Source organism: Grampus griseus (genome assembly GCF_964374135.1).
Source record: "Grampus griseus genome assembly, chromosome: 15".
Taxonomy (NCBI): Eukaryota; Metazoa; Chordata; class Mammalia; order Artiodactyla; family Delphinidae; genus Grampus; species Grampus griseus.
In genome coordinates this window covers 18840647-18868582 of record NC_139009.1, presented here as the reverse complement: position 1 = coordinate 18868582, position 27936 = coordinate 18840647, and the positions used below count along the sequence as shown (strand labels likewise).

General features: G+C 50.1%; 1 protein-coding gene across 1 annotated transcript in view; it reads left to right on the top strand.

Moving 5' to 3' along the window:
• The first annotated feature begins 653 nt into the window (after positions 1-653).
• Positions 654-27936, top strand: part of ADCY3 (adenylate cyclase 3) — an 80341-nt gene continuing 53058 nt past the window's right edge. Inside the window, exon 1 of the mRNA XM_082672220.1 lies at positions 654-1364. Within this exon, the coding sequence (XP_082528346.1) occupies positions 690-1364 (675 nt within the window). The 5' untranslated portion in view covers positions 654-689. The remainder of the gene's footprint in view (positions 1365-27936) is intronic.

Sequence of the window (27936 nt, the reverse complement as noted above, 5' to 3'; positions counted from 1 at the left end):
GGGGACCAGCCCGGACCACGCGGCTCCCGAGTTTCTGCACAGGTAAACGGAGGGGCAGGGCCAGCCTTCTGGAGGGCAAACAGTGCCCCGAGGTGGGGAGCCTGAGTGGCCGAGGGGCTGGATGGGAAAGGAAGTAAACAGAGGAAGATTCGGGAACCCCCAGGATGGTTCTGGGTTTTTTTCTAGCATGTTTTATCTAGACCTTCTAGGGCTTGGGCCTGGAGGAGATTTATGTGAGGAAGTCAGGGACTGAGAGAGACGAGATGACCAAGGGTGCGACGGATGGAGAGGTGGCCAGGCCCGTCCATAGGCAGAGACAGGAGACGGGAGTGTTTGGGCGGACAGGACTAAGTGTGTGTGGTCGGGTGGTGGAGTGAGCATGGGGAGGCGGGAGAACGGCCCTGGTTCTGGAGCCCCTTGGAGCAAGGATTCTTTGAGGACAGCTGGAGTGGGTTGTGGAGAAAGCACAGGTAGAAAGGAAGATGGGCTTCTACTCAGTGATGTCCTTTTAAGTTCCAGATGGTCAGTGCTGCCTGTGCCGGGGAAGCCAGCTCTGTGTTCCTGCCCGAGGGGGCCGGCCGTCAGCCTGCCCCAGGTCCCCAAGAGCCCTGGTAGGTGGCCCATTCCAGAGTCCTTCCTCTGTTCACCGTCCGCTTCTCCAGAGCCAGTGGAAGCAGACACCAGCCAGGATGCCGAGGACCCAGGGCTTCTCCGATCCTGAGTACTCGGCCGAGTACTCAGCCGAGTACTCCGTCAGCCTGCCCTCTGACCCTGACCGCAGGGTGGGCCGGACCCATGAGATCTCTGTCCGGAACTCGGGATCCTGCCTGTGCCTGCCTCGCTTCATGCGGCTGACCTTCGTGCCGGAGTCCTTGGAGAACCTGTACCAGACCTACTTCAAAAGGCAGCGCCACGAGACGCTGCTGGTGCTGGTGGTATTCGCGGCCCTCTTCGACTGCTACGTGGTGGTCATGTGCGCGGTGGTCTTCTCTAGTGACAAGCTGGCTCCCCTGGCTGTGGCCGGGGTCGGGCTGGTGTTGGACATCATCCTGTTTGTGCTCTGCAAAAAGGGGCTGCTGCCCAACCGGGTCACCCGGAAAGTGGTGCCCTACCTGCTGTGGCTGCTGATAACAGCCCAGGTCTTCTCCTACCTGGGCCTGAACTTCTCCCGCGCCCATGCAGCCAGCGACACGGTGGGCTGGCAGGCCTTCTTTGTCTTCTCCTTCTTCATCACGCTGCCCCTCAGCCTCAGCCCCATCGTCATCATCTCTGTGGTCTCCTGCGTCGTGCACACGCTCGTCTTGGGGGTCACCGTGGCCCAGCAGCAGCGGGACGGGCTGAAGGGGATGCAGTTGCTGAGGGAGGTGAGTCCCACCTTTTGTCCCACCCAGCGGCTTCTCTTCCCAGCAGCTCTCAGCTGAGGTGGTACCCGTTTTGGAGATGGGGGTGGCATTGTTTTCTTTGCCCTTGAGTCAGAATGTCGGGGGGCAGGGGTCGTGGTCTGGGGTTCTCATCTGCCTGTGCAGGAAGGACCAGCTCTGCCTCAACCCCTGGGTTTGCCATAGAGCTTGTCTGTGGTTGGCCTTAGGGGTTGGAGGATTTCCGAACATTGGCCACTCTGTCACCTGTGCCCAGCCCGCGTGGGTGGCAGGAAGGCCCGCCTGGGCCTGGTCTTGAGCGAGGCAGCCTTGTGTTTGTCGTTGAGCTCTGCTGGGAAGACCTCTTGTGGGGAAAGAGGGCACCCTTGGCTTCTGGTCTCTAGCTTGTCATCGACTGGTTTCGGCGAGAGACTGAGTGTGTGGACTCAGTGCCCCTCTGTCAAATGGGGACAGAGTTGGCCTGCCTAAAGTGGTTGTTATTAAGATCAAAGGTTGAGGGTAACCTCAGATAAGGAGACGTGAAGGACTGTGTGTTTGTCGTAAATCCCACTTCTGCTGGGAGCTCAGGGTGCCCGAGCAGTCAGATGATGGAGGAAGTGGTGGTCTCCCCACAGAAGGCATGTCGTGGGGATGCAAACGGGGCCAGGGTCGCCGGCCACAGTGAGGGGGTGTCTGCTGGTTCCGGAGGATGCCTTCCTGTGGAAGGGGCGAAATTTTGGCCTCAGCTTAACTAATAGATAGTCTTGTGGTCCCACTGGGTGCCAAGACCCTGAGTAGTTTCTGAGGGGCTGCAGAGATCGGGAGGTGTGATTCCTGGCCTTCTGCACTTATTATCTGGTAACCTATCTGAGGGCGGGGACTCCACAGGGCTTAGAGTCAATGAGTTCCACAGCTGTGCGTCCTACCCACTACCTGCTTATTTTATATATGAGCCCAGAGATGGAGAGTGACCTCTCTAAGGCCACACAGCTAGTTGTAGCAGTCAGCGGCTGGAATGTCCATTTCTAGATTCCCATTTCAGTGCTCTTGCTACTACGTCACACTGCTACCGCCATCTTGGCCAAAGCCATTAGTCTCCTGTGATTGGGGGCTGAGTGTCCAGGGGCGCAGCAGTGCCATTGGTGGTTGATGCAAGAAACCTGTGGGGCCGTCCCATTGCCTCCCGCTTAGTTAGATTGAAACACAGGTTTTTCTTCTGTTTTAAATTTTTCCTAGTTCTTGGACCAATATTCTTCCTGTTTTCCCATTCTGGCTCACACAGTGTCCTCTCTCACAGAAGCTTTGTGTGTTGATGCTCCAGGGGCCCAGCCCTGGGCTGGTGCACACGGATTGGTACAGGCACACAGAAAGGTCCCTTTTTCTCCCAATGCCCTGTGCGTAAAGGGTGACAGCCTGCCATTCCCCTCATGACTTCCGGCTTGTTGAACCTAAGGTTGTGCTGCTGCCAGCTGAGGGCCCTGCTGGAAGCTGTCTGGGCAAGAATGGCGAGAGGCATTCCTATCAGGAATCGGTGACAAGCACAGCTTGGGGGCAGATAGGTGGGCATGGCAGCCTCTGGGGCCTGGGATCAAACTCTGAACCCTTTCCTTTTACTGAACAGTCACTTCTAGCCCATTCCTCTCTGCCAGGGCCCCTGGACCACATGAGTTTCCCATGTGCTTTGCTGCCCATGAAGGGAGCAAATCAGAAATTTTCCCCACTGGAGCCCAAGAGGCTGAACCCTTGATTGCTGGTGTCCTTTGGGCGCTGCTAAGAAAAACTCCAAAAGATTAGGAAACAGAAAAAAAAGATAGAAAAATAAGTAAATCAAGAATAGCAATATTAGCATCCCAGGAGAGCATGACCTTGACATGGAGGCAGTGCCTTGGGTGCAGCTTTGGGACTAGATGGGGAGGGAGAGGTGACTCCTAAGGTCCATGTGGGAGCCCGAGATAGAATGCAGGAGGCCCCAGCTTTCAGTGGGCTGTGTTCCAGAAGTTTCTGAGTCACTTGTTTGGGACTAATGTGACTTTTTATATATATATATATATTTTTATTTTTAACAATTTAAAAAATATTTATTTAGGCTGCACCAGGTCTTAGTTGCAGCATGCAGGATCTTTAGTTGCGGCATGCATGTGGGATCTAGTTCCCCCACCAGGGATCAAACTTAGGCCCCCTGCATTGGGAGCGTGGAGTCTTACCCACTGGACCATCAGGGAAGTCCCATCATGTGACTTTTTAAAAGGTGCCTGGGTTCCCAGGCCCACTCACCAAAGTCTTAAGTCACAGTGTCCCTGCATTTGGTCTCTCAGAATACGGTGGAACTCTGAGCACCCTGTGGCCCCGTGTTGTCATGGAGAGAGCACCTAGACACAGACCCCCCGGCCATGGAATGAAGCTCGCTCACCTGCCTGCAGCTCCCCTGGTCCCCTGTTACCTCCCGGCATGGGGCACCATCAGGGATAGGAGTGGGCAGGGGCTGGAGGACAGGGATATGAGAACCGGCAACCAGACCCCATCTCCCCCCACAATCAGAGTAGCCCCAGCCCCCGGCACCTCCTTGCTTTGCTTTCTTCTGCCCATAGACTCCCTTTTTCTTTCTCTTCTCCCGTCACCTGTTGGCTCCAGCCAGGGACCCCCTTCTGGGCTGGTGGGGGGATGAACCCAGTTTCCCAGTTAGAAGCAGACACTGGATTTCTGGGGGTTTGTGAGTGCTGCTGTCACCGGCAGCACCAAAGGCACCTTTCCAGTGCCCAAGTCTTCTTCCTCTGCACCCTTCGTCCCCTCAAACCCATATTTGGCTCTGTGGGAGAAAGACAGAAGGACACAGGGGCCTCAGGGTAGCCTGAAGTGTCAGAGACAAGCCACACAGCCTGCGCTGCCTGGGTTCTTGGGAGGTAGGCAGGTCAGGGTTCCCACTGAACAGCAGGTGGAGTCCGGGGCTGTGGGATGGGGCGATGCTGGGGCTTCGTTTATCAGTGAATGGGTGGCTCTAACTGAGCAACAGGTATGGCCTCGCAGCCTTTGGGGTCTGGGACTGAAGGGCGTCAGATCATGTCGTCGGAGGCTGTGGTGGAGGAGAGCGCGGCGTGGGGTTGGAGGGAGGGAGGAGCAAGCTGCGGCCGGCAGGCCTTTCCCACATCCCTCCCCCTGCCTGGCTCCTGGCCCAGCTTGCCTTTTACTCACCCCGAGCCGCCCAAGGGGTGAGCTGATGAAGCAGGAGGGGGTGGAGGGCAGGACCAGGCAGCTGCTGATGGGGGAGGATGAAGGGGGAGATGGGAGTGGGGAGAAAATGCAGCCGAGGTAGGGAACATTCCTGCGGCCTGTGGCTGCTCCCAGGACCCTCACATGTGCCCACAGACACCTGTCAGCTTCTGACAGGATCCTGAAAGGAATGAGACTGTGGCAAGCTAGGAGCGAGGAACCCCTGAAACATATTTTATAGCTTTATTTCACGGCAGAAAGGCTATTTAGGGGCAAAACTCTCTCTTGGAGTTACTAGCCTGTTAAGACCTTTATTCATAAATGAGAACATGATAGAGCAGTGGATGTGGGATTCCTTTCACACCTACAAATCACAGAGCAAATCATTCGCCCAGTGAATGAATATTCGACTCCGGGGGGCTTCAGTGGGGAGGGTGTGAGGAAGCTGATGCTTCAGATGCCCTGTCTGTAGGCTGGAGCTAAAGTTCATACACATCGTCTCAATCACTCCTGGGTGTTACTGGCTCCATTTTACAGATGAGGAAACTGAGGCTCAGGAGGACAAGAGAAGACAGAGGGGCTGGGTAACTGGGGAGGGATCACTGGTGAGTGAGATGGTGGGTGTGAGGGCAGGGGGCTTCCCTGAAAGCCTCTTTTTCTCTGGAAGCTGGCATCTGGGCCTCCTTCCTGCATCTGTGGCTGCCCCCAGATGCCTTTGCTATAAGCAGTGTTGAAGAACAGTGCCAAGAGGTGGGAGGACCTAAAATATCATAGGAAGCGCCCCTCTGTTTCACCCTTGGAATTGGTTGCAAGGGCAGGGAGAAGCCTGTGACAGAATGTTCCTGTTGGGAACGTGGCCAGGAGTGTATGAGAAGTGAGTGGGGGAAGCAGGAACGGGAGCTAGGCGGGGAGGCAGCAGCCTGGGGCTCTGAGCAGCTGAGGCGTGTGTGCAGGACACAGGCTGGGAGGGGGCAAAGCCAACCCAGTTCTTGGTCCTTTGGCCCTGGGCTCTGCCCCTGTCCCACAGATGGCTCATCCTCTACAAAAAGCGTGCAGATGGGTATCATGTAGGAACCGGGATAATAAGGAAATGCACAGAAGGGGACCAGGAGGCCATCGAATCCAGCTGCGCGTGGGGGAAGAATAGTCAATTATTGAACATGTGAACAACTTTGCAGAAAGTTCCCCCCTCAGTGCTTCCCCTGGTCACATTTCTCTGGGGCCTTTTCTGATCCTTTTCTGTGTGTAAACAGGGTGTTTCCAGTCTGGCATCATCGTGCAAATGCATTTTAGGTCCCACCTTTCACCCACGTGATTTCACTGACATTTTGCCATGCACATGGGAGTCCTCGTGTTTATTATTTTAAATCAACACTTTGTCATCAGCCGGGTTTTTCCGGAGAGGGCCGCGTCAGTGGGGCCAGGTCCAGGCACCAGTCTCCATGCCAAGGTCTGGTGAAATCTCCAAGAGGCAGAATTGCTAGGACTCCAGGTTATTCTGCAATTTCTTCATCAATGTGCAGTGAATCCCAGTAGGGTGCTTCAACCCTGAATAAACCTTCAGCCAACCCCCAGCTGTCCCCTCATGAACATATGTACTCGTGATGATCTGCTTTACCGCGGGTACAGTCCTGACCGACGCTCAGACGTGTGAGCTCAGAGGTAACCCCTAGGTGGAAACCCAGCGAACATGGGGATGGACAAGGTACTCAGTGTGCTGAACTCTTGCTGTATTTCAGTCAAGTATTTTCCAGCAAGAGGTAGAAAGTATTTCCTTTTTACAGATGGGGAAACTGAAATGTGTGATGAGTGAAATGGCTTGTCCGGAGCCACATAGCTAGAAGGTAGAGGAGCAGGGTTCGAATCTAGGTCAGTGGGATTCCAGAGTTCCTTCTCTTCTGCAGTCATAAAAGATCTTCCCTAAGAGTCTGTTGAGATACAGTTCCAACAGGATTGGGTCTTTAGTTTCTCCACCCACAACCATGAGAAGGAACAACATGGGGGTTGAGGAGGTGTTTCTAGGGGCAGAAGTATTGCCACTGATCAAGGAGCAGAGCTGTCTGGGGGTTCCGTGTTGCAGCCGACATTCCTTATGCCCCTTTAGGAGGCATTGTTACATTACAGGACATTGTAGTCACCAATATCTGTAATCATGACGCCCACTTCAAGAGAATATTAAATTACAGTCAGTATAAAGTGAGGTCTAATACTGCATTCTAAAAACATTTTTGTCAGAAATGGATAAGAACACATTTGGACAAATAAGGATTACATTTGGGCTCTCTAGGAAGTTCACTAATGTGGGTTGGCCCGTTTCTCAGTGGCGTTACTGCACATGTATTCCTTCATTTACCCTGTTTCAGTTATCCGTGGTTATATAACATATAACCTCAAAATTTAAAGCAATAACAACTGTTCTTGGCTTAAAACAATAACAGTTTATCTCATGATTCTCTGGGTTGACCGTGCTGAGCTGGATGCTTCTCTGCCTCACATGGCACTGGCCGAGGTCACTCACTTGGCTGCCTGGACTGTTTCATTCATTGCCGGCATTCAGCTGACAGCTTTGTTGGCAAGCTCTAAGAAGGCCTTACTCACATGTCTAAAGCCGTCGAGCTTCTCCAGTGACCCCTCCAAGTGGTTAGCTTGGGCTTCCTCACAGCATGGTGGAGCATGGTGGTGTCTGGGAGACAGTGGTAGCTCTCAGAGGTTTTAAAGGCTAGACCCATCACTATTGGTCAAAGCACATCACAGGGGTAACCCAGGTGCAAGATAAGGGGAAATTGATTCTACGCCTTGGCATGAGGGTGATATGTACATACAGGGAAGGAAGGAATGGAGGGCAGCCGTCTTCTGAGGCTGTTTACTAAACCAGGTGGCACGTGGTGGATGTTGGGGAGAAGAGATGAAGAGAGCCATGAGTCTGGCTGGGGTACCACAGGATGCCTCAGAAGTGAGAAATGTGGTCCACTGTATAGTTGGCTGTACAGTCAGCCCTCTGTATCTGTGAATGTGAAACCTGCAGATACGGAGGGCCAACTGTCTTCGTTGTACTATGCCATTTTATATATGCCATTGGTATCCACGGAGGCCCCTAGAACCAGTCTTCTCCAGATACTGAGAGATGACTGTATATAACTTTTTGAAGGTATTGGTTCTCTATGAGAGCCAATCCATCATTTCTAAGATTTTTCAGAAAGTTAGAAACTGCATTGCACCTGAAAAGATGATGGCTCGTGGTTCACCTTCATGGGCTTTGCCTTACCTTACCTTCAGAAGAAGAATTTTTTTCTTAACTTTTCCAACACGCATACCCTCTCTGTCCAGGGTACTGCACTAGGTTACGGGGAGGCACACCTGCCTCTAGTCACGACCCCAGCACCAGTGCCAGACCTTTCTGTCCACGTGTCAGCTAGATGGGCAGCCTGGCTCTGGCGTTTGTATTCCTTTCCCAGGAGGTGGGAATTTGCCAGTGTGCATCCTTCAGAAACATGTCAAATTTGTCTTCCTAGCAGGTTGTTGTTTGCCTCAAGGAGAGTAAGACCAATAGTACAGGCCCTCTGCAGCCCCTTGCAGTGCCTTGGTCCTGACTGTCACTCTATAAATGTTTGTTGAATAAATACCTTCCTGCTTTGCTTTTATCTTTACTTCCTTCCTCATCAACTCTGGTTGACAGTTTGATAAATTTTTGGTTAGATCCAGGCTAGGGAAATGTTCTGGTACTAACCTAAGTGATTAGAGAATGATGTTTTTAAAGCAAGACTTATATAACTCTTCAAGAGTGCTAATCAGCACTCCTTTGCCACTTGTTTTTTTTTTTTTTTTTTTTTTTGCGGTACGCGGGCCTCTCACTGTTGTGGCCTCTCCTGTTGCGGAGCACAGGCTCCAGACGCGCAGGCTCAGCGGCCATGGCCCACGGGCCCAGCTACTCCGCGGCATGTGGGATCTTCCCGGACTGGGGCACGAACCCGTGTCCCCTGCATTGGCAGGCGGACTCTGAACCACTGCGCCACCAGGGAAGCCTTGCAATCATCATTTTTAATGGCTGCGTAATATGATGTTGGCTAAATGTACCATAATTAACTCAACTGTTCCTTTTCTGTAGGGCATTTGGTTACTCTTAATTTATTAATTTTATGTATTTATCATCTATATTTCATTTACTTATTATTATTTGTATGTAATACTAGCAGGCCCATGGCCTCTCCTGTCCCCTCCTGGTGATTTTATATCTAATGCTCCTTCCTTCCTCTGATCACGTTTTCAGCTGTTTCTCCCAGCAAAATTCCTCTTTGTGGTTCCGAAGAAATTTGCTTTGATTAGTAATGAAACCTTGTCTTCCCCTTTCCCGTTCCTCTCTTCAAGAGCACTTTCTTTGTTGTAAACAGAAAAGAAAATGACACGTTTCAGAAGAAATCCCACCTCACGCTTTACCCCCATTCAAACCCCCAGCGTAAGCAGACTGGATTTGAACCCTGGCGGGATTTCCGTGGTTGTGGGTTGCGTTCCATGTCATTTTAGGGCTGGTCCCCATGAAATGTAACGTGGGGCCAGCTGAGTCAGAGCTGGCAGCGTCAGGCTGGGCAGCCACCTTTCCAGGCCAGGGTTGGCCCTAGGTGGGCTCCTCAGCTGCCCCTGGAAGGCTGAGTTTTTCACCCAAGGGGACGGGGCCCTGGGGCATTGATCCCCCTGGGTCTCATTCTTAAGAGACTGACCCATAAGCCCAAGGCTTAGTCACCGACCTGCTGGTGGTAGGTGGCCCTTCCCACCCTCCCAGGAAGGGGAATACTCTGTTACTTGGCACAGATTTACTGCAAATTCCTAAGAAACCACATCACTAATTTCCTGGAGGGGGATCTGAGCAAAGGGCATTGCCTGGTGCTGGGGGGCGGTCATCTTCCCAGGCTGGGGCTGGGAGCTGCCCCCTGCCGCCCCCGGGCTCGTTTCCCAGCACTGGGCGACGCTGTCAGCTAGACACAGCTTCCCCCAGATTGCCAGAAAAGTGCCACAGTTTCTCACCTGTCAGCACTCTGTTTTCTAAACTCCTACACATGATTACAGTTTATCTTTCATCGTGCAGTATTGAGCACTCTGGAAGACACATTAATCCCCCTTCCCTAAATTGGGGTTGCAGTTGTGAATATTATATTGCCCATCTCTGGGGACAGATCTGGGACACTGCCTCTTTATTTCAGTAAAGGGCCCAATGTAGGTGGTTACTTTAGGGAACCACCATGTCCTGTCCCTTCAGTGTCCTGTCTCAGACCAACTGACCTCTACATTTTAAACTAACCCAGGGGCCTCGGAAGCCTGACCCGTGGGTGGGCTTTTCTGCTTCGGGAATCTGAGAGCCCTGGCTTCATAGTCATTGACTTGGTTTACTTCCTGGCTCCCCCCACTTACCAGCTGAGGGATCCTGTGTACATTATTCAGTCTAAGTCTAGTTTCTGCTCTGTGAAGTGGCCTAATAACACCTCCTTCGCTGGGTTAGTGTAGGGATGAAACACACACTAGCGATGAAAACATGTCCTTTTGGTTGGTGCAGGCCCGGATACACAGCTGGCGCTAGAAAAATGCTTGTTGCTTTGGCTGTCGCTGTCATTAGTATTAGTGGCTCTGATGGAGAGGAATGTTTAAAAAGCTGGGGCCAACCCCAAGGGAGGGAAGAGCAGCTCCATGCTCTGGATGTCTGCAGGGCACCTGGATTGGGTCATCAGACACTCATCACCCTATTATTTATTTATCAATTTTTTTGCTGGGCCACCATTTTTCTTGTTGTTGTCTTAGAAACGAGACGCATGCTTTTCAGTTGAAGTTCCCTGTGAGGACAAAGAATTCTGTACTTTTGATGCAGGGTTGTTGGTTTGCATCACAGCCGTGGCTTTTCACTTAATATCTTTTTCCTTTATTCCTTCTTTTTGGAGGAATCAGTTAAGATTAGTAGCAGGAGACGTAGAGAATGGACTTGAGGACACGGGGAGGGGGAAGGGTAAGCTGGGACGAGGTGAGAGAGTGGCATGGACATATATACACTACCAAATGTAAAACAGATAGCTAGTGGGAAGCAGCCGCATAGCACAGGGAGATCAGCTCGGTGCTTTGTGACCACGTAGAGGGGTGGGACGGGGAGAGTGGAAGGGAGACGCAAAAGGGAGGGGATATGGGGATATATGTATACATATAGCTGATTCACTTTATTGTACAGCAGAGACTAACACAATGTTGTAAAGCAATTATACTCCAATAAAGATGTTTAAAAAAAAATTTAGTGGCAGGTGGGGGAGACAGGGAAGGAAGTCTCTGGAATGATTTGGACTGGAGGAGTGTCAAACCTGCTCTTCCATTAGGTTGAATGCTTGAGCTGTGTGGAGCTTGTTCCCTTTATTGCGAATAAAGGGGACACAGGGCTGTGGGGTGTCCCCGTTGCTCCTGGGTGGCCTCATTTTGTTCGTTTTCACGCACACCTCATGACACTTATCACTGGATTTAGCGGTAGAAAAGATCGTGGAGCTCACAGTTCAATTTACAGGGGTAATAAAGTGCCCAGGATAGAGTGAAGATGCAGTGTGGTTGGTGTCAAGCCCAAGCCTTCTAGGTCCAAATGCAGTGCAAGTCCTCTAATCTGATGAGATTGAGACAGGAGGTTGGTCAGTTAATGCAAAAAGTTAAATTATTGTGATAGTGGTCACACAGCTGTGTGTCAGACACATAATGATACACCAAAGAGAGTGAATTTTACTGTATGTGGAAAAAAAGGGAGTAAAAACAAAGCTAGATGGTGGTAAGCACCGGTGGTCATTGGATGACCTTGACACATTGTGTGTGTAAGAGCCATGATGCCTTCGACACTGTGGGGCGAGGGGGGGTTTGGATGGGGCACAAAGAACATTCTGAGGTGAAGGAAGCATTCCCTGTGGTGATTGTGGATGTAGTCACACAGCTGTGTGAATTTGTCAACACTCATCAAAATATACATTTTATTATCTACTATTATTATTATTAGGCCGTGCCACGTGGCTTGGGGGATCTCAGTTCCCCAACCAGGGATTGAAGCCCGGCCCCCTGCGGTGGAAGTGCAGAGTCCTAACCACTGGACCGCCAGGGAATTCCCAAAATACACATTTTACACGGGTGCTCTTTATTGTATGCAAACTATAACTCAACAAAGTAGATTTTTAAAAGTCAGTAGAATCCAGCAATCACAAAAAATTGCACATAAATATATACATTTATATGCATTTAAAATAGCTTATTTCAGTTGAAAACATTTAGCTGCTTTTGTGGAAAGGAAAAATCTTTCCTTCGCATCTGGGTGCTCTTGTTGGTGTTCCTTGAGGCCTTTTGTAGCTAAGATGTGTCCTCTGTAATTTCTAGTTTCCTTAAAGTGGAGGGAGGATTAAAAGTCACTTGGAAATAATCTAGGTACAGAATCCTAGATTTTTATGACTTTTTTTGGGGGGGCTAAATTTTTGCAGTTTTGCCCACGTCTAATTCAGCAGCAGTTTCTATTAGCTACTTACATTTATTCAGGAACTTCCAAAATGTTCACTTTACTTTTCTTAGAAATAACAACTGTCTTTCATACTCATATTTTATCTGTTTAGGTTCTTCAGTAAGTTATGTAAATGTAATACCAAAAAACAACTGACATAAGCAGGTTTGGGACTAAACACAACTGACTTTTGGGAGACACTCCAGAAGTCGGAGCAGATGTGCAGGAAAGTTTTGGAGAGGATCCTGCCAGCTGTGCGTGTAAGGTCAGCAGGTTTTACAGGGGGTGGATAAGCTTTGCTCCTGGCCCTCCTACTGGAGCCCCATCCTGCCCCCTCTTAGCATCTGGTCCTGGTTCTAGTTTATCCAGAGGAAGTGCACACGTCTGCCTCTTGTTCTCTACCCAGCAGCCCTCCTAATATTTGAGTTCAGCCATCTTGTTCTCTCTCTGTCTCCTCTTCAGCCTAACCCATTGAACTTTTTCAAGAAGTCCTCAGGTGACATTTCCGGACCTTACATCATGCTAGCACTTCTCTTTGGCTGCAAACTGAAACGTGGTGCTTGGGGTGCCTTCTCCCCCCCTTTTTTTTTTTTTTTTTTGCGGTACGCGGACCTCTTACTGCTGTGGCCTCTCCCGTTGCGGAGCACAGGCTCCGGACGTGCAGGCTCAGCGGCCTTGGCTCACGGGCCCAGCCGCTCTGTGGCATGTGGGATCCTCCCGGACCGGGGCACGAACCCGCGTCCACTGCATCGGCAGGCAGACTCTCAACCACTGCGCCACCAGGGAAGTCCACCTTCTTCCGTTTTACACGCATTTCCCCCTGCCTGCTCTAAGAACCCTGCCCATCTTGCCTTGTCGCAGGACACAAATGCTAGAGGTAAAATTCTACAGCTGTAATTTGAGGTTTGGCGGGGAGGGTGGTCTCCACTCCTGGAAAATTTAGGCATCAGGTCTTAATAAAAGAATTATAGTCCACGTGAAAATTGAAGTTAATATAGAGGAGCCCACTGCTGCTTAGATGGCAGGACAGCTCTCCAGAGACTGACAGAATGTTCCCGGCCTGGCAGGGTGTGCTGTTTAAGGGATTGGGGCGACTGAGGAACTGTTTGTTCCCAGGGACCGTTCCGCTGGAACTGCTGCTCGGGGCTGGAGGTATGTTTGCCTCCCTGGGCTGCCCTCTGACCACGGCCGTGTCCCTCTGCAGCCTGCACGCCCCCTATACCTCTTCCTTTCCCACTGCTTCTCTGTTCCTGTCGCCCTGCCGGAGCAATAAAGATCAGCACGATTATCAGGTTACCCAGAATCTGACCCGTCCTCTTCTTTGTCTGCCCTCTTCTTTTCCTACAGGGATACTGTGTTTGTTGTTGATTACTTAGGATGTATAATTGCATGTGTGTGCCTGTTGATGGACATCTATTGTCCTTCTGTCTACTAATTTATCTTTTCACTCAGCCAAACACGTATGGTCTGGACACATGTTTACACAAGTTCCTGGGGATACAGAGACAGTAACCTCGGGTCCTGCCTACAAGGGAGGCCCAGCTTGGTTTATTTACATTTTTTAAAAAAATAAATATTTATTTTTGGCTGCATTGGGTCTTCACTGCTGCGCACGGGCTTTCTCTAGTTGCGGTGAGCCAGGGCTACTCTTTGTTGCAGTGCACAGGCTTCTCATTGTGGTGGCTTCTCTTGTTGCGGAACACGGGCTCTAGGTGCGTGGGCTTCTGTAGTTGTGGCATGCAGGCTCAGTAGTTGTGGCTTGCTGGCTCTAGAACGCAGGCTCAGTAGTTGCAGTGCACGGGCTTATTTGCTCCGCGGCATGTGGGCATGTGGGATCTTCCTGGACCAGGGCTCGAACCCGTGTCCCTTGCATTGCCAGGATGATTCTTTTTTTTTTTTTTTTTGAAGGCGGATTCTTAATTACTGTGCCACTAGGGAAGTCCTGGTTTATTTACTTTCTTTAAAAAAAAATAAAAAAGAATCATCTGGATATGGACCTGGCGCAGAGCAGTCCCTCCATAAATAGTTGTTGAATGTTGATGCATGAATTTTTAGTAAGCTGAATCGCATGAAATGGCCAATATCCAACCACTTTCAACGTGCAAACAATGGCAATTTCACTTCATATGGTTCTGTTTAATATAAAAGTAATAGATGTGCTCATTGTGGAAAGCCTGGGAAATACTAAGTAGTACGGGAAAATATTACCCATGATATTATCTTTCAAGGATACCTACTGTTAACATTGGGTCCCTTTTTACAGATCGATAGATGTGACGATTGATTTTTTTCTATATCATGTGTTGTGCTTATTGTAAGAAATAATTCAACCGAGGCAGAAGTACGAAGCATAAAAGTAGAAGCCCCCCTTTCCTCTGCCGCCCCCCCCACCCTAGGCAGCCGTTGCCAAGTGTGTGGTGGGTATACTTCCAGAGAGCATTCTGTGAATTTGCATTGTTATGTGATATGTGTACATTTAGGATTGAGAGCTTGTGTATGTAAGTTTCGGCAGATCAGCGAAGCAAACCTGTCAGCGCTAACGTCCACACATTCCTCTCCGGTAGCTGGTGTCCCCCTCGAGGTGGTGACGTGTCCCCATGAACTGAAGCCCTTCCCTCCTTCAGCCAGGGGCCCCCACATGGGGTCCACTCTGGTGGCCCCTCGCGTGCACCTGCAGCCGCTCCTCTAGCTGAGAGGAAGCGTCGTCGTATCCACGTACCCACCGAGTGCTGACATCCTTTGTGTTTGTGACTTTGCCTGTTTTATCACCAACTCTTCAGTGAACAGAAGTGGAGCTCAAACTCTGCCCCTGTGGGCGCAGGTCTCAGGAAAACCATTTGATGTTGCTGAGCTTGGTTTCCTCCTCGGTAAGTGAGGAGAATAGGGGGTGGGAGCCCCGTGAGCACGAGCCAGCCGCCAGGCCGGGTGCTGGGCTCCAGCGGCTGGATCTGCCTCTTCCAGCTCTGAGATCTTGGTCACCTTGCTTAGTCCTCTCTGGGCCTTCGTTACTAAATCTCTCAACGAGCTAATAAAGCTCCTAGACTAGTGCTCACTTCATGATCTTGCCGTGCTGGTGATACGCACTCGCTCCTCCAGGGTTGTGGCCAAGGTTGTAATGAGAGGATGAGTGGAAGCGCTTTGTAAACCACAGAGCCCCATTCAGATGCAGGTGTTACTATGATGATATGCTTATCTGTCACTGTGTAAAACCCCAGACCGTATCCCTGTTGGGAGGTGCCAAACTGCATTGTGCTTGAGTGGTATTTACAGATCTGGAGGGCTTGGGGTTTGCACCTAAGAGGATCTCGTTCCTGCTGCTTTCTGCCCCTGCTGCCCATACTGCTTATGCCAGGAGGGGTGGCCTCGGAGATATTACTGAGCGTTTCCAGAGGGGATGCTGAGGCCCAGAGGGGAAGTGACTTGCTTGAGGCCCCACAGACAGTCTCAGTGCCTCTGTCTGTAGCCTTGGTCTCCTGGCCCCTAGGCCAGTACTCTTCTGACCCCTCAAAGAGGGCACTCTGTGCTCCACTGTGCCCCACTGTGTGCTGGGGCAGGGACCCCGTGACAGGAGCAGGAAGCAGGCAGGAGATGGAGAGTCTGTTCCTAAGTAGCCAGAGTGGCTCTGCTTCGGGAACTTATGTGGAGACGGGAGCGTCCAAGGCGGGTGGCTGGGAGGGGTAGGTGGGCATTGCAGGCAGGTGACATTGGGGTAATGGAGTGAAAGGAGTGAGTGAGGGGCCATTGGGGTGGTAGGAGGAAGTTGTTCAGGTAGGAGGCTGTTGAGCATGTGGTTGTGTGGGGAGAATGAGAGGTGGAGATGGAAGGAGCGCAGGTCACCTGGTGTGGGCGTGTTTGAAGGGATGGTGTGGCGTTCTGGGCCATTGAAAGACTTTCCAGTGTAAAACTGGGATGGCCTCAGGCTTCTTGTCTTCTGCTGGTGAGCTGCTCTTGGTTGCGTGGTCCATTTTGCTTTTGTTCTTCTAATTTTGGGAATTCTGTTTGCTTTCTTGGGGCCTCCCACACCTTACCAGGCCAGGGATCTCTCCCCAGAGACCTGGATCCAAGAGCTGAGTTGCTTCCTGGATCATGATTGCCTACTCCTGCCCCCCTGGTTTTATAAGGACGTCGGAAGCTGGAATGTTTTTTTTCCAGCTCTTGAGAGCTACATTGAGAGACTGGTCTGAGAGTGAAGATCCTTGGAGGATGTTTCCTCTGGCTCAGTATAATTGACTTAATCTGCTGTGTGTCTCATTTTTCCCTTTGGAAAAAGGAGAGATGCTGCCTGACTCACTCTTTCCTAAAATACCGTGTGCTCAACTTCTTCCTCAGCAAAGTCTCGCATAGGCGCATTTTGACAGAACATCGCTCTTACTCCCATCACAGGGTCCAATAGCTTTCTTTCTTTTGGGTCTGAGGGTGGGACTCATCCCAAAAATCACTTGACAGGATGTCCGCAAGCTCTCAAGGAGCCACTGTGACAGACAAGACCTGTGAGAGTACAGAGAAAAGGCATCATTCTGTCTTGCTTGGGAAAGTTCTCACGGAGGAGGCAGTACTGAGGTGTGCCATGAAGGGGAAATTAGATTTTGAGCCCTGGATTGGTAAGGGGCAGAGACAGTTGCTGGTGGGCAGTGGTGTGAGGATGCATACACACACACACACACACACACACACACACACACACACACACACACACACACACACACACACACACACACACACACACACACACACACACACACACAGAGAGAGAGAGAGAGAACTTTTGACTGCAGAATTGGGTGTATGAGATAGTAAAAGAGAAGGCTGGAAGGCAGTTTGGGATCTCAAGTGGATGACCTAGAAAGCGATTTGAGATTGCTTTGACTACATTCTGTAGGCAGTGCGAGCAGCAGAGTCCCAGAAGAAGAACAGAGAGAAGACAGAAAAAGCATTTTTCTAATAGTGAAAAAATTTCCAAATTTGATGAAAACTATAAACCCACAGTTCAAGAAGCTCAAAATAACTCAGATAAATATAAAGAGTAAAAATAAAGAGAATCCTACCAAGGCACATCATCATCAAGTTGCTTAATACTAGTAGTTAAGGAGAAACTCATAAAAACAACCGGAAAGAAAGAAAAAAAAGACACATTACATAGAGGAACAGAGATAAGAATGATTGTAGATGTCTAGCCAGAAATTATTCAGGGCAGAAGACAATAGAATTGAAAAATAGGTCAATCTATAATTCTATACCCAATGTCCTTCAAAAAATGAAAGTGAAGTGAAGCCTTTTTTGTAGACCAATTAAAGTGGAGAGAATTCATCACCAGCTGACCTGCACCACAAAAAGTATTAATGAAAATTTTTCGAGCAGAAGAAAAATGATACTAAATAGAAATTTGGACTGCACAGAAGAATGAAGAGGCCTCTAAATAGTAAATCTGTGGGAAAATGAAAGTTATTTTTTCTCATTTTTAATCTCTTTTTAAAAGACTAAAGCAAAAATATAAATGATGTACTGTGGAGTTTATAACATAGAAGAATAATGTATGACAACAATAGAACAAAAGACAGGCAAGAAATGAAAATATACTCTTATACTATATGTAAAGTAGTAATATTTGAAGTAGACCATATTAAGTTGAAGATGCATACAGGCATAGCTCATTTTATTGTACTTTGCTTTATTGCGGTTCTCAGACATTGTGTGTTTTACAGACTGAAGGTTTGTGGCAACTCTACGTTAAGCAAGTCTGTTGGCACCATTTTCCTGGCAGCATTTGCTCACTTTATGTCTCTGTGTCACATTTTGGTAACTTTTGCAATATACCAGGGCCCCTGATTTAGAGGACTTGCTAAGGAATGATAATTAGGAACTTGTCTGGCTCCAGAGCTGTTGTTCATTGCATGGTGTCACTCTGCCTCCCGGGTAGGGGCTGGAGGAGGACTTGTTGACGAATGGTTCAAGGTTTACTGGTGTCCCCACACAGCAGGCAGAGCACTGTGGGCTCGGAAAGTACTTGATAAGTATGGTCTGGGCAGTTGGCTCTCGCAGCTGCTGGCATTGCCACAAGGGGCTTCCCAATAGGGATTGGGCAGAGGGACAGGAGCGGGACTGAGCCCTTCAGCTGGGAGCAGGGTCCTGGGATGGAGCTGCATCAGCAGCCTTGCAGCCCGGCCGGCACGCAGTGGACTCGGGGAGAGCTGACGGGCAATGGGGGAGGGCCGTGGCAGCGGGAAAACAGTTGAGAGCCATAGGGAGGGACAATGTGAGTTCATATCAGGATGAACTTTATAGGACAGCGCCAAGGGACACAGAATCGTATTTAAATAGTAAAATGCAGCAATCAGGTTACAGGACTGGTGGCGTTGGAATCTCCTGGGTGGGGGAGGAGCGCTTTTCAGAAGGCAGATTCCTGGCCCTCCACCAAATATACGAAAGCAGAATGTCTGAGGGTAGAACCTTAGAACAGGTTTGGGAGCCGTTGGTACTTACCGCCTTCCCAGGTGTTGAGAAGACGTATTGAAGGAGATGAAGAGAGCTGGAGAATTGGGAACAAAGTTTAATGGTGATTCTGGGAATTTATCATACACCTAATCATAATAACCAACACTTATTAAGACTTGCTGTGTGCCCAGCACAGTACCGTGCCAGGTGCGTTACATCATCGTCTTCACAAATTCTCAAACCCACCCTGAGGTAGGAATCATGTTATTCTCATTTCATAGAGGAGGGAGCAAGCTTAGAGCAGTGGTTACATCTCCCAAGGCCACAGCCAGTGGTGGTAGAGTTGGAATTCAAGCCCAGTTTCTAACTGCTGTGTTTTACTGTCCCTGAGTGTTTACCTTACTGAGAGATGGCGTGTGAGTGTGTGTGTGTGTGTGTGTGTGTGTGTGTGAATTGGGAAGGGTAGGGACAGATGGTTCTCGGGGGCCCATAGAGGAAGTATGCCACAGGAAGTGTGGTGCCGGCCGTGAGCTGGGAGAGACTCGGATGCCCTTGTGGGCAGACCACTGGTGATGCTGATATGGGCCTCAGTCCTCCACTCAGGTGGGGAGAAGATCTGGTCTCTTACGTGTCAAAAGTGTAAGGCCGGGCTTCCCTGGTGGTGCAGTGGTTGAGAGTCTGCCTGCTGATGCAGGGGACACGGGTTCGTGCCCCGGTCCGGGAAGATCCCACATGGCACGGGGTGGCTGGGCCCGTGAGCCATGGCCACTGAGCCTGTGCGTCCGGAGCCTGTGCTCCACAACGGGAGAGGCCACAACAGTGAGAGGCCCGCGCAACGCAAAAAAAAAAAAAAAAGTGTAAGGCCGATTAGTGGGGAAATTAGGCAAAAACCAAAGGGAAATATTTTTAAAGTCGGGAACTTCTCCGGAAGCCAGGGGATGGTTTTAGAGCTCTTTTGGAAACCTGGGTTATGTGTGTTCCCAGGGTGAGAAAATCCCTGCCAGCTGGGTGGCCGGTCTCTGAGGGAAAGGACGGGGGTAGCACTCACGGGTGGACAAAGCATTTGAGGAAAGAGGAAGAAAACCAGGTCCAAAGAACTTAGACCAAGTGAGCTGTGTACATTGTTTGTAAGGGACCTCGAGGGCGATGGCGAGAGGCCCTTTATGCCAGCAGCGATTACTCTGTGTGGAACCATCGCGACTGACTGCAGCCACCTTGCCCCTGCCTTTCCCCAGGGAAGGCTCATTAGTGAGAGGAGATGGTTATTCTGTGGGGATAACCCGAACCAGCTCCAGTTTACGAGAGGGGGCCTCCTTTGCACGTGTTGGCACTGAACGATGAGTGACAGACGATTGGCTGGGCAGCTCTGGGCGGGGGCGTCTCCCTTCACTCCTGGTGGTTCCAAATCCCCGCCCTTCGCCGAGCAGAGCGGGAGGGGGTGGGGGGTGGGGGCGAGGCCCTCGGGTACTGCGCCCGGATCTTGTTTGAAGGCTGTCGGAAGGTTTATCTTCGCAGCTGGCCCTTTGAGAAGTTTGGCAGGAGGCAAGGTGTGTCCCGTAGAAACAGGTGCCCAGGGGAGGTTCTCAGCGGCTCTGGGGCGGGGCTCCCCACCACGGGGTGTTTACTGAGGGCCTCTGAGTGCAAGGAGGGAGTTTCCGTGAAGAGGAGTCTCTGTTTCTAAGGGTCCCCGGGGGCTTCCCTGGTGGCGCAGTGGTTAAGAATCCGCCTGCCAACGCAGGGGACACGGGTTCGAGCCCTGGTCCGGGAAGATCCCACATGCCGCGGAGCAACTAAGCCTGTGCGCCACAACTACTGAGCCTGCGCTCTAGAGCCCGCGAGCCACAGCTACTGAAGCCCGCCCGCCTAGAGCCCGTGATCCGCAACAAGAGAAGCCACCGCAATGAGAAGCCCGCGCACCACAACAAAGAGTAGCCCCCGCTCGCCGCAACTAGAAAAAGCCTGTGCACAGCAATGAAGACCCAACGCAGCCAAAATAAATAAATTAAAAAAAAAAAAAGAGATGTTAAGGGTCCCCAGGTCTGCTGACGGTCAGGGTGTTCCAAGCGAGTGGATGGAACAGTAGAAACTTCAGATGGTGCCCCTTGTCTTTCTTGCCTCTACAGAGAGATTAGCTGCAGAAAGATGAGGCAAAAAGAAGAAAAGAGAAATTGTCCTAAATCTCCCTCCCTTACACGGTAACCACTGTTGATGTTTTGTTGTTTCTGCTCCTGCCCTGTGTCATTTCTACTCTGAAAATGAGAGCAGAGTGTGGCTGTGTATTTAAACTTTTTTTTTTTTCTCTTAATGACTTACCTTGCACTTATTTCCTCGTTAAGAAACTAGAGGAGAAACACGAGGAGAGTGTGATAGCTCAGGGGCGGGGCCATCCGGGAAGGCTTTGCGGAGCAGGCAGGGTTTAGCTAGATCTTGAGGGAAGGGCTGAAGGTGATGGGGGATACAGTCGGGGGCCAGTTCAGGTGGGATGCTTCTCACGTTGGAGGATGCAGGGGTGTGCTTGTTTACGACTATGGTGTCCTTGAGGCCTCAGGATAACTATGGCATCGGTGTTAATATCCTCTCTGCCCATCTTCCTCTGCCCTTCTCTCCTCACCTTTTTCCTTTCCTCCCTCTCTTCCTTCATCCTCTCCCTCCTTCCCCCACTATTCATTCCTTCACCCAGTAGTCACTGGGCACCTCCTATGTGCCAGGTGTTTGTCCAGTGCTGGCTACACAGTGGTGATTGGAACACATCTTGTCCCCACCCTAGCAGAGCGTGTAATATAACAGACAGACACATGTGTTTTACTGAAAGGCAAACATTTTAAGACGTTTAAAAATAGTAATACAGGGACTTCCTTGGCAGTCCAGTGGTTAGGACTCCGAGCTTCCACTGACGGGTGTGCGGGTTTGATCCCTGGTCGGGGAGCTGAGATCCCATGTGCCACACGGTGTGACCAAAAAAAAAAAAAAAAATAGTAATTACAAGCATGGATTTTTATGGAATAGAATGCAAAAGCCACGTGCCCCAGCAAGGGGAGAGGTGAAGCTTCCTCTCCACGTACTTCAGTGGAAAAGTTTGAGGGCCCTCGGAGTGTGGGCTGCAACATATGCTGAGGTCAGGAGTGCCTGCTGGGTGATAACGCTGGGGACATCACCTTGGCTAAAGCAGATGGTTTACATCAGGGGACTGTGGGTGATATTTAGAAAAGGTCACAGCGGCCAGAGTATGTAGGACCTCGAATGCCAGAATGAGGATTTTGAACTTTACTTTTCGGAAAATTGTCAGCTCTTGAGGTGTTTTGAGCAGGTGGTGGAACTTGCAAAAAGCTAAGTTTGGAAGATTAACCTGATACCAGGGGGTGGGTTAACAGGACCAGAGAGGGGCCAGGGAAATGAGTCTGTGCCCAGGCTTGTGGGAGGTGAGGGTTTGGGCCAGGTGATGGCAAGAGGAGGTCGATGAGGAAGACCCAGAAAGACCAGATGGAATGAATGACCCACTGGAGGTGCAGAAAGGAGCACCAGTGACAGGGAGAACAGTCAGTCAACAAAGGGTTACTTCAGACATATGCAAGCCTGGGTGCTAATTATCTGAGGTGCACAGTCGGGTGAGTTCTGGTCCCCAACCCTTGGCAGGCAGAAACCCTTCAGCTCGGGGATGGTTGGGGAGACTGTGACAGACTTGGGTGTTCCCACTGACCATGGGCTACACATATATAGTCACCTGGGAGGTTTTTAACGGTGCCGTGTCTGGGCCTCAGGTTTCACTGTTTTGGGATGCTGCCCGGGCATGGCCCCCAGGGGATTCTCAGGTGGTGCAGGGCTGGGAGCCCCTGAGGGAGGGGGAGGGGAGCCCACTCAGGTGGAGCTAATTCAAGACACTTGAGGCTGAAGAGATTTAGGAGTGGTGATAGTTTGCCAGGGCTTGAGGCTCAGATTGTGGAATTTGAAAGTTTTTGTTTGTCATGTGACCAAGACAGTGCATGGAGAGGACCGGGCTGTGGAGTGTCTGATGCGAGTGTGTACTAACTCTACCAAGAGCAGGGAGATGGGGGGCAGTGGGAGACAGGGTTGGGACAGTCAGAAGGAAACTTGGAAAATGACTTAAGATCTGAATTGAAAACCAGGGAACTGAATTAACTGTAGGACACATGAAACAGGGTGAACAGATGGAAAACATCTCAGTGGATGTGGCTTTGAACGTATGGAAGAGATGCTGGTCAGATAGGGAAAGACGGTAAGGAAGTGCAGTAACTCTGGGTGAGGGTGCACCGAGGATCAGAAGATTGTTAGAAAAGGAAAGAAAAAACGGATGGAAGAAAAAGAGGCGATAGGCATAGGGAGATAACGTAAAGTGATCGCATATGTTTATAGTTTGGTTTAAAGAACCAGGAAGGTTGGAGGATCTTGGCTTTGTTTTGCTATTTACTACACCACCTAGAACAATGAATAAAAGAGAATCACCTGGGGGAGTGTGACATTTAGATTCCTGAGTCTTAATCATTTTTCTTTTGGATGCCAACACACCTGGATCAGAAACTAGACAAATAGCAACTAAGGAATAAGAACTGAAGAGTCAAGTCAGAACCAGTGACTAAGAAACCACATCCCAGATGTCTCCAGGCCGGCTCTGAGAGGCTACAGGGATGAGGGATGCTGAGTAATCCCTCAGAAGCACTCAGGGAGAGAAGAGAGGCAGTTGAATCCCCAAGGAGAAAGCTGTGACGCTGGTTTCTGCAGCTGAGAGTCTGCAAAAAGTTTTACTCTCAAGATATGAGTCATCTTGAATTGAGAGGTGCGAAGTCCTCGGAATCCCGAGTTTGCTCTGTTCCATATTTGCAGGGGCTTCAGTGTGCTTGTGAAATTGGGGATCCCTTTCTCATTTTGCTAAGTTTGTGTGATGAGCATACTGCTGGGATTCTAGAACTCTTCTTCTGTCTCCAGATTACATGTTCCTCTGGGCTGGTACCTTTGTTCTCAAGTTCACTCAAAGACAATTCCGGAAAGTCAGGATCTCTGCACTGAATGCAAGTAGGATTACTTAGAGGTGAGAAGACCAGAGCAGGCAGTGTGGAACCCTTTCGTTGTTCTGGTAACTCGCATAAGCGTATAGTTTATTACTGCTCTCCTTTCCTTTATTTAACAGTGATCCTCAGTGAGAAATTGGTTTAAATTGCTTTTACCATCCAGCATCCATATAGTAATATGTATATAAAAGCTCCGTGTTGTCAATATTTGTGAAAACCCACAATTGAGTGTGTCCAGCCCGTTTTACTCCCTCGTGGGGCCTACTGTATAGCACAGGGAACTATATTCAATATCCTATGATAAACTATAATGGAAAAGAATATAAAAAAGAGTGTATATATGTATAACTGAATAACTTTGCTGTACAGTAGAAAATAACACCTTTGCCGACCTGTCCTCCTCTACCTCAGAATCAGTCTATGCTTCCTCCCTTTCCTGTAGCTTCTTTTTTTTATACTGGTTGGTTGGTTGATTATTTGGCCGGGCCGGGTCTTAGCTGCCTGCCGCACGTGGGATCTTCATTGCAGCGTGCAGGATCTTTAGTTGTGGCGTGTGGGTTCTTAGTTGCAGCATGCGGGATCTAGTTCCCTGACCAGGGGTCAAACCTGGGCCCCCTGCATTGGGAGCACGGAGGCGTAACCGCTGGACCACCAGGGAAGTCCCTCCTGTAGCTTCTTTACCCCTAGTAGATTTGAGCTCTTGAGGTTCTTTTTTACTTTCCAGGACCCAACATGGGGTCCACCACTCAGCGAGAACTCAGGAGTTAAAAAAAAAAAATCTGAAGCCAAATGTGATTAAACATTTTAAAAATAGATTCCTTTAAGTGGAAGGGGAGTTATTTGCCCTGCAGAAAAAGACCGAGGTGACTAATAGGGTCACATGTGTAAGAAAAGACACAAAGGGCTGTGACCTGATGTTTTCTGTTTCTGCCAAGAAGCCACAAGAGGAAATGGGAGCTTTTGATTCGTTTTGTGGTTCTTAATCATCTGGGCTAACAGACCTTTTGGAGAATCTGGTGAAAGCAATGGACTTTGCTCCCCAGAAAAGGGTGAAACACTTTGCCCCTAATTTTAGGGGTCCACTGACTCCCCCTAACCTGGTCCACAGACTTCAAGCGAATAATTCCTTGGTCAGTATCAAATGCCAACTGTGAGATGTTCATTCCTGCAGCTGCCCCTCCAGGGAGACAGACCAGGTGGTCTTCTCTGGTCTTAGTCGTCTCTACCCCTGTGATTTGGGCCTGCCTTCCATCGTGGATGCATTTATCGAGCTACTGTGTCCTTATGTCCAACAAGTATCAGTAGTGTTTTCCTCTTAGCCCATGAGGTCTGTGATTGATATAAAAATAAATCTTCTTGTGCCGTCTTTGTCCTCAGAGTTCCTTAATCCAAAAGCTTGAGAAAGTTTCAAGTGAAGACTCAGGAATCAAAAAGGAAGAAGGCATTGCCTGGGCCAGGGTTTCTCGACCTCAGATCTATTGACATTTGGGGCCGGACAACTCCTCATTGTGGGGACTGCCCTGTGCACTGTAGGGTGTTCAGCAGCATCCCTGGCCTCCACCCAGTAGATGCCGGGAGCATCCTCCCCCTCAGTCGTGACAATCAAAAATGTCCCCAGACACACTGCCAAATGTTCCTCAGGGGGCCCAGATCACCCCCACCCCAGTTAAGAACTGCTGCTCAGCCTTTCTGTAGCTGGATTTTAGCTCTCTCATTAAAGGGGACACCTCCGTGGAGAATGGACTGTTCTTTCAGCTTCTTTCTACTATAGTCATTCGTGCAGCTGACTTTTGCTCTGTGCCAGTAGCTGTGCCAGGCCCTGCGGCTGCAAATGTAAAAGACACACCCTGACCTCAGGTGCTCCTTGCCTCCTTGGCGGGGCGATATATGCAGATGCATCAGGAGGTGGGTGAGTGTCTCATGGGAAAGAGGGCCTTTGCACCGGTATATTCTCCATCCAGAAGGCTCTTTCTCCTGATTTTTCCCGTGACTGGGACTTTTTTGTTATTCATATTCTAGTTTAAGTGACACTGCCTCAGGGAGACCAGTCCTAACCACCTAACCATAGTCAGCTGTTTTCACCTAATGCTTTGTAACAAACAGCTCAGAGCTCAGTGGCTCACAACCACATATTTCTTGCTCACACGTGTGTGGGTTGGCTGGGGTGTGGCTGATCTAGGCTGGGCTCAGCTGGGTTTGGCTACAAGCTGCAGCTTGAGTTTAGTTCTGCTCCACGAGCCTCTCATTCTGCTGGACCTTTGAACTTCTGGTGCATGTTGTTCTCATGGTGACAGCAAAAGCACAAAGGGGAAAGCAAGTGTATCTCAAAAATCTGCTTATTTCACGTGCACTGACATCCATTTGGCCAAAGCCAATCGCACAGTCCGAGTCAGCAGGAGGGAGGAGCACATCGCTCTCCCTGAGGCTATGGCAAAGCTGAACAGTACTTTACAGGGGAGTGAAGAAATGGGGCCAGCAGTCTCCCTCACTCCGTCTGAAGCAGCCGCCCAGTCACTTTATCATGTTTATTGTCTGCTGAATTTTGTTACTCTGATTGTTGAATCACTTATTTCTTATTTGTCTGTTGTTACCAGATCATCAGCTCCATGATAGCGACTTTTTCTGCCTCATTCACTGCTAAATACCAAGTACCAACCTGGCACAGGGTGGGCATCCAGGAAATCTGTGAATGAATAGATGGATGGACAGATGGTTGGTTGGATGCTTCCGTTTGGGGAATCAGGGAGGGGTGTTGGAGATAATCTTGAAATAGTAACAACAACTAACAGTTCCTGAGGGATGACTAAGGGCCAGGTGTGTGGTGTGTGCTTGTGCTTGACCTGGTTAGATCAAGGCATCCTTGCAATGTGTAACCCTCCATTGGCCAGGGCGGGGGTGTGTGGGCAGCAGGGGCAGGATGTTCTGCTTAGAGCTGTAGAGCCCTGAAATAGCACATCTTGTTAGAGGATTGGAGGGGTGCCCAGTGTGGCTGGAGTGAAGGGAGCCTGGTGGGCAGATACAAGACATAAGAGTGACACTGGGGCCCAATGGTCAGGGCTTCCCTGTTCCACGTCTCTGGGGGAGCCATCGTGTCTGAGTCTGGAGTGGTGCCCCTAGGGGTGTGCAGTACACAACCTGGGAAGCTGTCTGGCCACCCAGCAGGTCATGAGGGACCTTGTGTCACATGTCGAGATGGGTGGATGCCTATCTGGAAGTCATCTTTGTTCTGGAAGAGGGTGCATATCTCTTAGCAGAGGCATGTCCCAGGTATTAAACAAGTAGGAAGCTTCTGGAAGTCCTTTTGAGGCACGTGGTGGAAACCTGACAGATGTCTGGCTTGGAAGGGCATGTCACAGTGCCCCAAGGCTTGAACCTTGCATTGTGTCAAGCAGGGTTGTATTTACTGGAGACCCCAGTCGCCTCTTGACAGAGAGATGCTGGAGCTTGCTCTGGGGCAGCACGGGAGCGTCACCCCACTGTCTACGGACCCCCCCGACCCACAGAGATGCTCCAGGTCTTCACCGGGTTCTGTGCTCCCTGGAGACCTCCAGCACCTAGGACTTCGCCCAGCCTCTGCTGACCCTCATCACAACACAGCTAAGGAGACAGTAACATAGGGAAGGGGGCCCTGGACTCGTGTTTGGGTGGTGTGCTTGCTGGCCAAGAAGGCAGCGGCGGATCTGCCCCCAGGCCACACGTGCCTGGTCAGGCTGGCTTCTGACATTCAGTCCTCTGGGCTGGGACAGAGCTTTTTTAATGTCTTGAAATTTAAATTCTGTGTTTGTAGGGGGAAGAAAAGAGGAAGGAGATCTGGGTTCCAGTTTCAGCATTGCTGGGAGACTGTGGGCTCATAACCTAATTTCTCTGGGCTTCAAGTCTCTTCTACAAAATGAGAATAAGAAAACTTTGCTGTTGTGACAAACAAATAAGATAATGAATGTGAAGTCTCTTGTAAAACTTCATTAAAGTATTATTATTAGGTCCCAATTTTCTTTCTCCTTTCTGGAAGAAAAGTAAAAAAAAGTCATTTAGAACATATTTTACGCCAAGCCCTCTGTTAGGTGGTGTTGCCTAGAATCTCTTTTAATCTTAGTGGAACAGCCGTCAGGGTTACGGTGAGGATGAGGAAGCCAAGTCTCAGAGAGGTTAAGTGACTTGCTCCAGGTCACACAGCCTGCTGGTGGTGTGGGAGGTCTCTGTGATGGCGTGGCCCAACCTCTTTGCCATGTGTTCACCCACTACTGGGCCCCTCCAAGTGTCTGCAGGGAGCATGGCTCCACAGGTGGGGACCCCACAGGCACTGTGTGGCTGCCACCACAGGCTCCGGCCAGTCTTCCTTAGGTTGGGGAGGCTGGTTGCCTTCAGAGGTGCCTTCTCCCCGCTCCTTCCTGCCCTGCAGCTCCTTGGAGAGTTTTTTTTGAAA